The sequence below is a fragment of the Mauremys mutica genome, unplaced genomic scaffold (assembly GCF_020497125.1).
Source record: "Mauremys mutica isolate MM-2020 ecotype Southern unplaced genomic scaffold, ASM2049712v1 000239F_np12_subseq_1343009:1457502_obj, whole genome shotgun sequence".
In the NCBI taxonomy this organism is placed as follows: domain Eukaryota; kingdom Metazoa; phylum Chordata; order Testudines; family Geoemydidae; genus Mauremys; species Mauremys mutica.
The window spans coordinates 32062-44605 of record NW_025422889.1 but is presented as its reverse complement, the minus strand read 5'-3'; the positions used below and the strand labels follow the sequence as shown (position 1 = coordinate 44605).

The 12544-nt window shown below is 42.6% G+C and overlaps 1 protein-coding gene across 1 annotated transcript in view; it reads left to right on the top strand.

The window, feature by feature from the left end:
- The window catches only part of LOC123357025 (neural cell adhesion molecule 2-like), a gene marked incomplete at both ends in the record, with an annotated part of 83937 nt that overhangs the window by 57808 nt on the left and 13585 nt on the right, over window positions 1-12544 (top strand). The window contains one exon of the mRNA XM_045000288.1: window positions 3209-3305. Coding sequence (XP_044856223.1) covers window positions 3209-3305 — 97 coding nt within the window. The remainder of the gene's footprint in view (window positions 1-3208; window positions 3306-12544) is intronic.

The following is a 12544-nucleotide window of genomic DNA, read 5'->3' as shown; positions in this document are numbered from 1 at the left end:
TGGCAGTTTTGCTTAAAAGAGGAGGTCAGGATTGGGCCCCTACATTATACATAGGTGATAGAGATCATAAACCTCAATATTCATACAAATTGTAATGTCACAACTTCTGTTAAAAGAATGGCCACTAAGGGCATATCTATATGGAGAGTTAGTATATAGCAAGCTGTGGTGTACATCTACAGGAGTCTAGCATGCCACATGCTAGCTGGCCATTTGGAAACTGCTACCACACACTAAAAGTTCCATAGTGCTCTTTGACCCATTGATGTTTCAAACAACAGTAGGTCAAAGTGCTCAGTGGAACTTTTAATGCACCTTTGCTATGTCCACGCTGCAATTTATGATGTGACTGCTAGTATGCTGCAGATTTATACCCCAGCTTGTCATGCACTAACTCTCCATATGGACAAGTTCTAAGTACCTAGTGCTTTAAATCAGGGGTTCTCAGGACACATTTGGTGGCCTCACAGTGAAGCCACCAACTCTTGCTGGTGAACACTCTCACACTTTTTCTTAAATACTTAATTAGCTACAGGGAAAACAAATAATTGTCCAAATCATTGTAACTGATTTAGTGCTAGCCAAGAAGTCTGTTGGGAAAAAGGATGCTGCCTCACTACCTCAGGGCTGAACCCAAAGCCTGAGCCCCCCCGGAAAGGTGGGGAACTCACTGGCTGCCTGGTCCTCCCGCATTGGAAGAGGAAGACCAAGGACAGGGTAGGCCCGCTGCTCAGTGAGGAGGGAGAAACAGTAACAGGAAACTTGGAAATGGCAGAGATGCTAATAACTTCTTTGTTTCGGTCTTCACCGAGAAGTCTGAAGGAATGCCTAACATAGTGAATGCTTATGGGAAGGGGGTAGGTTTAGAAGATAAAATAAAAAAAGAACAAGTTAAAAATCACTTAGAAAAGTTAGATGCCTGCAAGTCACCAGGGCCTGATGAAATGCATCCTAGAATACTAAAGGAGCTAATAGAGGAGGTTTCTGAGCCTCTAGCTATTATCTTTGGAAAATCATGGGAGACGGGAGAGATTCCAGAAGACTGGAAAAGGGCAAATATAGTGCCCATCTATAAAAAGGGAAATAACAACAACCCAGGAAACTACAGACCAATTAGTTTAACTTCTGTGTCAGGGACAATAATGGGGCAAGTAATTAAGGAAATCTGCAGACACTTGGAAGGTGGTAAGGGAATAGCCAGCATGAATTTGTAAAGCACAAATCATGTCAAACCAATCTGATAGCTTTCTTTGATAGGATAACGAGTCTTATGGATAAGGGAGAAGCGATGGATGTGGTATACCTAGACTTTAGTAAGGCATTTGTTACGGTCTTGCATGATATTCTTATTGATAAACTAGGCAAAAACAATTTAGATGGGGCTACTATAAGGTGGGTGCATAACTGGCTGGATAACCATACTCAGAGAGTAGTTAATGGTTCCCAATCCTGCTGGAAAGGTATAACAAGTGGGGTTCCGCAGGGGTCTGTTTTGGGACCGGCTCTGTTCAATATCTTCATCAACGACTTAGATGTTGGCATAGAAAGTACGCTTATTAAGTTTGCAGATGATACCAAACTGGGAGGGATTGCAACTGCTTTGGAGGACAGGGTCATAATTCGAAATTATCTGGACAAACTGGAGAAATGGTCTGAGGTAAACCGGATGAAGTTTAATAAAGACAAATACAAAGTGCTCCACTTAGGAAGGAACAATCAGTTTCACACATACAGAATGGGAAGAGACTGTCTAGGAAGGAGTACGGCAGAAAGGGATCTAGGGTTTATAGTGGATCACAAGCTAAATGAGTCAACAGTGTGATGCTGTTGCAAAAAAAGCAAACGTGATTCTGGGATGCATTAACAGGTGTGTTGTGAGCAAGACACAAGAAGTCATTCTTCCGCTCTACTCTGCGCTGGTTAGGCGTTGACTGGAGTATTGTGTCCAGTTCTGGGCACCGCATTTCAAGAAAGATGTGGAGAAATTGGAGAGGGTCCAGAGAAGAGCAACAAGAATGACTAAAGGTCTTGAGTACATGATCTATGAAGGAAGGCTGAAAGAATTGGGTTTGTTTAGTTTGGAAAAGAGAAGACTGAGAGGGGACATGATAGCAGTTTTCAGGTATCTAAAAAGGTGTCATAAAGAGGAGGGAGAAAACTTGTTCACCTTAGCCTCTAATGATAGAACAAGATGCAATGGGCTTAAACTGCAGCAAGGGAGATTTAGGTTGGACATTAGGAAAAAAGTTCCTAGCTGTCACGGTAGTTAAACACTGGAATAAACTGCCTAGGGAGGTTGTAGAATCTCCATCTCTGGAGATATTTAAGAGTAGGTTAGATAAATGTCTATCAGGGATGGTCTAGACAGTATTTGGTCCTGCCATGAGGGCAGGGGACTGGAGGTCCCTTCCAGTACTAGAGTCTATGAATCTATTAATTGTGCCCCAGGTGTCTCCATAGCAACCAATACCAAGGTGGTGCATCCAGGAGCAACAGGGAGGGAGAGGGGCTGCTGCTTTGCCCTCCCCCCACACCTTCATCACAGCCCAAGAGGCTGTGGCTGCAAGGAAAGTCACGGTAGCCGCATTTGAGAAATGCTGTTTTAAATTAAAGTAGTATTACTCAAATACATTTGAGGAAATACATTGAACACGTTTCCCTTACCAATTTTTCACAGCCACACTACTTTCCAGTGATCACAGATAAGGCTACGCATACCCTGAATCTTGCAGTGTCCATTTGTGAGGACCCAGATATCATGGAAGACTAGCTCACCTCTCTCTTTCAGCCACCACCTACCCCTAATGTTAGGTTAAATGTTTCTAGAGGGCTCGTAGCCTAGTCCCTTGCTCTTTCCTGGGACAAAGTGGCCTCCTTTGCATATTATGTACAGAAGGAGGGGTCATGTTGCCTCTAACTTCCCTAGAGGACATTTTCCATTCCGTTTTGAAACTTTGGATTTGAAATATTTCATCTTATCCTTCTGTTTAATGAATATTTTTTCCATACAAGCTTTGCAAAAAAGGAGAATTTGTCACAGATCTACCACATTTATGTCACCATTTTGTGCAATGTATTTGGCAAGGTAAAATAAGGGGACATCTTAATACTGTTTAAGCAGAATGAATTTAATTTTTGAGAAGGTCAATGATATTCTTGTAATTAATCTTTAGAAAATATGTAAAATTTGTTTATGCTTATTTTAAAGATTGCTCCCACATCTGACAATGATTTTGGGCGATATAACTGCACAGCTACTAACAGAATAGGAACAAGACATCAGGAATATACCCTTGGGCAAGCTGGTGAGTATATTGTGTCCAAGTTACTATAACCATACCCTTGTATTTTCACCAGTGTGAAGTACAATTGGACTTTTCTGTTCAATTAATTCTACTGGAGCCTTTAGAACTGTCTTTTTAGCCCTCAGAAAATATGACAGTGTAGGTAAAACAAACTGGTTCTCACAAAATAAGATGTCCCCAAAATTTTTACCCTGAACTTTAAACATTTACTGAAACTTGAGCCAATGCTGTTAACTTTTTAAAAACAATGGACCTGATTCTTCTTTCTCTTACAATGATTTAATGGGGTTATTTTTGTTTTATGCCAGTGTAAGAAAAGGAGAATCAGGTCCATCTCTTTCATTTCTGCATCCAGTGTTTCCTTCTGAGGACCAGGATCAGAAACAAAAGTGCTGAAATACTGCAGCAAAGCCTATTTTTAAAGAGATGTTTGCAGATGACACTAAACTGGGAGGAGTGGTAGATAAGCTGGAGGGTAGGGATAGGATACAGAGGGACCTAGACAAATTAGAGGATTGGGCCGAAAGAAACCTGATGAGGTTCAACAAGGACAAGTGCAGGGTCCTGCACTTAGGACAGAAGAATCCCATGCACTGCTACAGACTAGGGACCGAGTGGCTAGGCAGCAGTTCTGCAGAAAAGGACCTGGGGTAACAGTGAACGAGAAGCTGGATAGGAGTCGACAGTGTTCCCTTGTTGCCAAGAAGGCTAACAGCATTTTGGGCTGTATACTAGGGGCATTGCTATCAGATCGAGGGACGCGATCATTCCCCTCTATTCAACATTGGTGAGGGCTCATCTGGAGTACCGTGTCCAGTTTTGGGCCCCACACTACAAGAAGGATGTGGAAAAATTGGAAGGAGTCCAGTGGAGGGCAACAAAAACGATTAGAGGGCTGGAGCACATGACTTATGAGAAGAGGCTGAGGGAACTGGGATTGTTTAGTCTGCAGAAGAGAAGAATGAGGTGGGATTTGATAGCTGCTTTCAACTACCTGAAAGGGGGTTCCAAAGAGAATGGATCTAGACCAGGGGTCTCAAACTCAAATGATCCCGAGGGCCGCATGAGGACTAGTGCATTGGCCCGAGGGCCGCATCACTGACACGCCCCCTTGCTGCCCCTGGCCCCACCCCCAATCCACCCCTTCCATGAGGCCCCGCCCCTGCCCTGTCTCTTCTCCACCTCCTCCCCTAAGCGCGCGGCTCCCCGCTCCTCCCCCCTCCCTCCTGGAAAGTGCTAAGCGCCACCAACAGCTTTTTCAATGCACTCTTCCAATCCTTGAAATATGTCATGTCCCGTTGTGATACCCTTCAGTGGCATTAAGTCTAGCAATTCTTCAGTTATATTCAAATTGCAGTCCACACCTCTAATGAACACTGCACACTGTGCGGTATCTGATACATCTGTACTCTCATCAAGAGCAATTGAAAATACTTCAAAGTCTTTTGCCATTTGAATCAATTGTTTTTGCACATTATCAGCTAAATCCGTTATCCTGCAGGCAACTGTATTTGCAGACAAGCTTATGCCTTCAAAAACTTTCTTCCTATCAGGACATAAAATTTCACTGGCCTTCATAAGACATTCTTTTATGAATAAGCCTTCTGTAAAAGGTCGCGATGATTTAGCTATCATTTCGCTTATCACAAAACTTGCTCTTACTGAATCTTCGCTAGACTTGTTAATCCCTGAAAATAAATTTCTTTGCTTGGCAAATGCTGCTTTAAGTTGCTGAACTTTTTCCTCTCGGATTTTTCCGGTGAATGCATCATATTTTTCACGGTGCATCGTGTCATAGTGCCGACGCACGTTATACTCCTTGGGAACAGCAATCGTTTGCTGACAAATAAGGCATTGAATTCTATCTTTTACCTCTGTGAAAAAATATAAATTCTCCCATTTGTCTTGGAAAACTCTCTTTTCTTCCATGAGTGTTCTTTTTTTTGACGAAGTCATTTCCAAGCAGTTTTAATAAATATATACACTCAGTAATGCACCTCACTCAAAGGACAAAACACGCACTTAGATTTACTGCCTAAGGCTCTGGGAGGGAGTTTGGGTGGGGGAGGGGGTCTGGAGTGCAGGCTCTGTGCTCGGTGCAGGCTCCAGGCTGCGGCAGGGGGTGGGGGTGCAGGCTTTGGGACAGAGTTTGGGGATAGGAGGGGGTGCAGGGGTGAGGGCTGTGGGGCTGAGAGTGAGGGGTTTGAGGCATTGGAGAGGCTCGGAGCATTGGAGAGTCTCAGGACTAGGGGAAGGGCAGCCTGCCCTGGCCCTAGTGCAGGGGGGCGCTAGGACCCTGCGGCAGCAGGTGATGCCGGAAGCCGGCATAGCGGAGGAGTGGAGTCAGCGTGAGCTCCCGGGCAGGCTACCGGGCGGTGAGGGGGGAGCAAGTGGGGGCTGGTAGACACTGGGGGGAGGCGCGTGGGGGCGGCAGGTGGGGCCAGGGGAGAGACCCGGCCCCAAACATTGGGGAGCAGCGCGCGGGGAGCTTAGGCACAGAAAATAACTCGGGGAGGGGGGCGGGGGTGAGGGGAGTTTGGCGGTGACAGGAAGTAACTGGGGGAGCTCCGCGGGCCGCAGGGAAGAGCTCCGAGGGCCACATGTTTGAGACCCCTGATCTAGACTGTACTCAGTGGTACCAGATGACAGAACAAGGAATAATGGTCTCAAGTTGCAGTGGGGGAGGTTTAGGTTGGATATTACGAAAAAAGTATTTCACTATGAGGGTGGTAAAGCACTGGAATGGGTTACCTAGGGAAATGGTGGAATCTCCTTCCTTAGAGGTTTTTAAGGCCTGGCTTGACAAAGCCCTGTCTGGGACGATTTAGTTGGGGATTGATCCTGCTTTGAGCAGGGGGTTGGACTAGATGACCTCCTGAGATCCCTTCCAACCCTGATATTCTATGATTCTATGTATAGTCCAGGTTTGCCAACTAAAAGTGCAGAATTTCACCTTCATTTTAGATGTCCGGTTAAGTCCATAGGTTGAACAGATGTAATTTAGAGCAGGATTTGGCCCAAGGATTCAAGATTAAATTCATTCAAGCTGTCAGACTTTTGGGTGCTAATTGAAACACATTCAAAAGTTCTGTTGAAGTTCATCTAGGCTTTGGTTTCCAAACTTGTTCCGCCGCTTATGCGGGGAAAGCCCCTGGCAGGCCGGGCCGGTTTGTTTACCTGCCACGTCCGCAGGTTCGGCCAATCACAGCTCCCAGTGGCCACAGTTCGCTGCTCCAGGCCAATGGGGGCTGCTGGAAGTGGTGGCCAGTGAGTCCTTTTGCCTGCACTGCTTCCAGCAGCTCCCATTGGCCTGGAGCAGCGAACCACTGGGAGCCGCGATCGGCCAAACCTGTGGACGCGGCAGGTAAACACACCGGCCTGGCCCATCAGGGGCTTTCCCTGCACAAGCGGCAGAACAAGTTTGGGAACCACTAATCTAGAGGATTGTAGGTTAATTTAAAAATAAGATTTTATATTCACCCTTTGGCAGGATGAGAAATTTAATGCTTGGTTTTGCAGAGTACTGATTATATGGAAGGATTTTGTTGTTGTTGAATGACTAAAAGAATAGACCAGAGTTGGTTTCATAGCATTTTTTCATTTGTCAAATGCCAAAATAGAGCAGTGAACCTTCACCAAGTTTACAGGATCAAAAAACATTAGGGGCCAGTTCTTTAGGTGTTACACCGCTTCCTTGATATAACGCTGTCCTTGGGAGCCAAAAAAAAAAATCTTACCACGTTATATCAAACTTGCTTTGATCCGATGGAGTGCATAGTCCGACCCCCTGGAGCGCTGCTTTACTGCATTATATCTAAATTCGTGTTATATCAGATCACGTTATATCGGGGTAGAGGTGTATAAATCAGCATTGTTCTGCTGAACTCATTCCAATTTACAACCACTGAGGAGCTGGCCATAGATCATTTTTCTACTTTAGCTAACTAGGGTTATATAAAGGAAGTCTTGGTGTTTTGTTTTCTCTTTTAGAAGTGTAAGGAATTTTATACAATATTTTTCTACAATCTGCTTTGTTGCAAATGTAATAAAATGTAAGGCTAAAGAATAAGATATACTCTTTACAATCCTAGTGGTAATACATATTTGGTATTATTGCTACTATATGCATTTTCAGACTTAAGGGAGACTGTCTGATGTTTCCTTTACTTTTAAACTTTTATAACACATTGCACAATAGATTACACTTTTATTTCAGTTTCAAGAGTTCCAGAAGCAAATTGTGTATTTATTAAGGGGATTTATTGTGTAGAAACCATGCACAGCTTTGAAAGTTTATCCCATCACCTCTAAAGAAAAGATGATTTTAAACATCTTTTTTGTTGTGGTACATCCCTCCTTTGTAACAATTATCAAAACAGTTGTGGTGCCAACGGTAGCTGAAAGTATTATTTATCAGAAACCAAGCAGATTTTCTATCCAACTTTAAGTGAGCCTAGTAAACACTCGAGAAAAAAAATTTTTTTGGTCCTTCTTTGGTTTGCCTTTGCCCCCTGCCATTGAATCAAAATAAATATTCGTTTAACCTCCTCATCTGCCTTTTGCATAGAAACACCCCCAGGCTCCAAGCATTACCCCTAAACAGAATTCCTTGCCCTACCTCCACACTCAGCCTCTCCACAACTCAGAAAATCCCACAGTTTAGAATCCACTCCCAGAAACTAAAATATTTTTCCTTATTTGTGTATAAATAAAACAAAAGATCTGCTTGTGGAATCTTTACTTATGTTGGTGAGTATTTATTGATGTAGTCACATATAATGTGACTACTTGTTTGAGTAAGCTTCCACAACTAGGCCAAAAACACACATTTAGCAACTTATCTGATTATCTTCTAGTGTCCTCACTTATTTGGTTTCAAGACTTCAGACTAATCCTCAGTTAAAATAGTACATTTTATACGTTAAAAGTTTAGTTCATAACTAAGAAAGTTCTGTACCTCTGAAAATTAGAAAATACTTGCACAGTAAATCTATTTCCTTTAGCTCTTTCAATGACTAGCTCTCCAAAAATCTTCACATTTCTAGAGATATAAAATAGTAAAAGAGAGAAATCCAACTCAAGGGCCAAATCTCTGAAACAGAGAAAAACAACACTTCCCAGGTGAAGAGGGTGTGACTCCAAGACAGGGCATAAAGAAATGCTGGTTGTCCAGTGTTAGGTCATGGGCATACCAATGAAATGTGAATGTGACAAGATGAATATTGCTTTTTGCCCTCCCCCCCCCCCACTAATGTCCAACTCTCTTCTTGGCTCCTAATACTTCCTCTATTGTAATAACAAACCAGTTACACCCTCCCAGCTGTTAAACACCCTTATTTCCTCCTCCTCAATGGCAAGACATAGGTTTGAAAGGAGGGAATCATTCTCCTCGTTTACAGGTCAGCACCCTCCCCAAATCAGTAATAGTAGTGCCTACAGTAATAGTCCACATCCCCACAGCTTACAATAATGTAATGCAGTCATTTGAGCTTTACTGTAAAATACTGCAGTTTTTCATAAAAATTAAAGTTAAAGGTGGTGTTATAGGGTTGACAGAAAATTACTGACTTTTTGCCACTTCAGTTCTCATTTCCAAAGCTAAGTGTGGAAGATATGAATTCTCAAACTGAGCCTTAAATTCATGACGTTTCCCCATCTAGTTGTCCAACTTATGTAGTTAGAGATACTCTGCCATGCAAATTCTCTCAGAATTATTTTTTAAATCATGGCATATATACCATTTCCCAAAGATCAGTTTATCATTTCCCTGCAGTTTGTGCAGAAGCAGTCATCTCTCATATTAGTGTTTCCTAAAGTGTTTTGTACATTACTCCAAAAGGAAGGCATAAAGAAGGGGCTAATATCTCGCATAGGGCATACTTGCGATACATATAACTCAGACATATGGTCAGGAAAAATGATGAAAACCTATGGTACATAAATTATAGCAGCCCCCCAAAATAATTGCATGTATACTTCAGAGTATAGTATTTTGTATTAAAAACATATTGCAGTTCCCTTTGCCACTGCTGCAGTTAATGCTGCTGCAGTACATATGTCTATTTAATTTCAAAATACACAATATGGACCCAATCCTGAAAAATCTTCCTAAAGAGAATGTTTGCTTTGCTCTGTAGCATTGGTCATTAAGTGATATAATTTTAATAACTAGTTCCTCTGCAAACTGACCTGTTTCTATTTAAAAAACAAACAAAGCTAATATTAAGAATTATGCTTCCAGGAAGATATGCAGGTTTGTTGTAGCCATGTCAGTCCCTTAGAGAGACAAAATGCATGACGCAATATCTTTTATTGGATCAACTTCTCTTGGTGAGCAAGACAAGCTTTCAAGCTCTTCAAGTCTTCCAGGAAGACACCATAGATTATAATAGGTAAACTATGTACACTCCTCCACGTATTTCTTCTGCCCCTATTTGATATGTGAGTCAAATTCTTCTTTATTCATCCAACACTAGACCCCAATCTTGTGAACATTCACTACTAGGCAAAGTCTGTTCTACATTGAAGAGTCTCATTGAAGTCCATGAGACTCTTCACGGCATTAAGCAACATACCAAGGTCCTATGTTAAGTCAGTGATACTCAACCTATGACTCTTCCTCAGAGTGTCTATCTTAGGGCCACATACGCAGCTTTTGATTCAACAGTCCTACTGACTATGCCTGTGTTTCTGGTAGACTAAGCAGAACACTGATCTCAGGTGTATTTTCACAGGGAAAGCAGGGCAGTTGGAATGGCAGTATGTAAGTTGTCAGAACCACTTTCCAATTACTGTTATATGGAAAAAGACTTGTTGCTAGAATCTCTTTCACTCCATGAATCCAGGAGGTAAGGAGGAAGAGAGGAGAGAAGACGTACCTCCAGTCTCCTTCCTAGCATCCAGGAGGGAAAAAGAGGGAAAGAGAAAAATTCCAGCTAGCAGAATCAGAAATAGTTTCAACGTAATCAATGTCATGTCATAGAACTGCTTTGTGATGTTTTCCTTGTAATGTTGTGTCAATATGTGATTACACTGTATTATCACCACACATAGGTCCAAAGCTTCAGCTGGTGTAAACTGGAAGCCAGTGGAGATACACTAGTTCAGACCAGCTGAGGGTTTTGACCCAAAGTCACAAAACAATATCACAACACAAACACAGAATATTGCGTGGTGAGTGATTATTTTATGGCTCTCTCTCCAATTTCACTTGCTGCTACAATGGCTCATCATCTCCTAAAGGCTGACTATATTATCATTAACTATTAATTTTTTGCAGAATGACCCTTAATATCAGCTTCAAAATATTAGTTAAGAAAGATTCTGACGTTTATAAGTATGTACTATTGCAGTGAATTCTTACTTGACAGACATAGGAAGTTCAGTATAATAAACTTACTCAAGTCAAGGGCAAAAATGTTTGCAAAGCAAATATTGCACAAATGCTATACTCCCACCTGTAGACGAATGGACTCACTCCTGTGACGCCTCCTGCTCGTGACTTCCGGGAATTAGCTTGTTCCAGCTCCAGAGCGCCCTCTGCAGGCCGGTGATCCACCTGTCCTCTGGCCTCCATGTCACTCCCTGGACCCCGGTGCCCTTTTACCTGGGGTGCTGCTCCCTAGCAGTAATCTCCTCAGTCTTAGGGTCTCCCCTCCCTGGGGAACCCCCACCCACTAGTCCCACCTCACCTCAGTATATGGCTACCGCCAGTCATCATCTAGCCCCAGGCCCTGGGGCAGGATGCAGTATCAGCCTACTCATCACTGGCAAGGTTTGGTTTGGACTTGCTGCCTTGGCCTACCCCGGGCTGCCCTCTGCAACTCCCAGTACCTAGTTGGCCCAATGCTAGGCCGCAGCCTGGGGCTTTCCAGGCTGGAGCTCCCCAGCCTGTCCCCAGCCCTGCTCCACTCAGGTACCCTCTCTCTAGCTCCCTGCAGCCAAGCCCTTCTCCCTCTACAGGGCAAAGGGAGACTGTCTGTCTGTCCCTGGCTTCTCTGCCTTTATAGGGCCAGCTGAGTCTGTTTGGGGAGTGGCCCCACTCCAGCCCCTTCCCTCAATCAGCCCAGCCTAAACGCTGCTTTCTCCAGCCACACACCCCTCCCAGGGCTGTTTTTAAGCACTTCAGGGCAGGAGCGGATGTTCACCCCGCTACACAACCACTAATTTATTTCTACTTGTTTATTCACTTATATTGCAAATAAGACTGATGTCAATGTTTAAGATTAGCACCTTTCCACTGTGGCTGTAATTTGTTTCAATCACTTCTGTACAGTCATTGACCAGCACTTATTGAAAAATATGTAGCAAAGTTCTGTTCAAATCAAGATAAATCAAGCCACATTTAGTGAGGAATAATATATGAAAAAATAATTATTATTAGTTTTGAAAAATATTGTATTCAGTTACATTATTAATCATATACTGTATTTGGCCTTTGTAAATGGCAAAATAAATGATAAAATGTGAAATTCACATTATATTAGATACGCACTTTCTGCCAGTAGCTATTTACAGTTAAAGTGCTATTATTAATTATTATTTATTTAGCATTCATATTGCAGTAGTATCTACAGGCTTTAGCCAAGTCAGGGCTCCAGTGTACTAAGTACTGTACAAAGATACAGTAAATGTCAGTCCCTGCCTCAAACAGTTTCAATCTCAGGTCCTGTCTACACACACAACATGCTCCAGTTTAACTAAATTGATTAAAAAAAATATGTTGAACTTTTGCAACTTAACATATGGATGAGAAGTAGGTGAGAAGGAGGAGGGGAAAATCCAAGAATAATGAAAACAGAGCACTCAGAGGATTCAGATAATTGACAGCTGGTTGGTTGCTAGTTTTACTTTTGATTGATTAGGGAGTCCTCTTAACAATGCTCATTCTAGGTGAAATTCTGGCCATTTAAACTCCATGGGAGCTGTAACATTGACTTCAGTACAGCCATGATTTCACTCTCTGGTTTTAATTTTTAATTGGAAGCACTAATCCTGAGGTACTCTCTCTCTCTCTCTCTGTGTATATATATATATATAAATTCCTTAGGCAGACAGCAGTAAACAAAGTTTCCTCCTATGGTAAATGTCCTAAACACTTATTGTTTTACTGAATTGTTTTCTGTTAAAGCACTACAGGATTCACTTGCTCCTTTGTGTGCTTTTCTGGGGCAGTTTTTTTTTCCCCCCAGCGAGTCAGATAATATTATTTTATTTGTTTTGTACTTACTGTAAGTTGG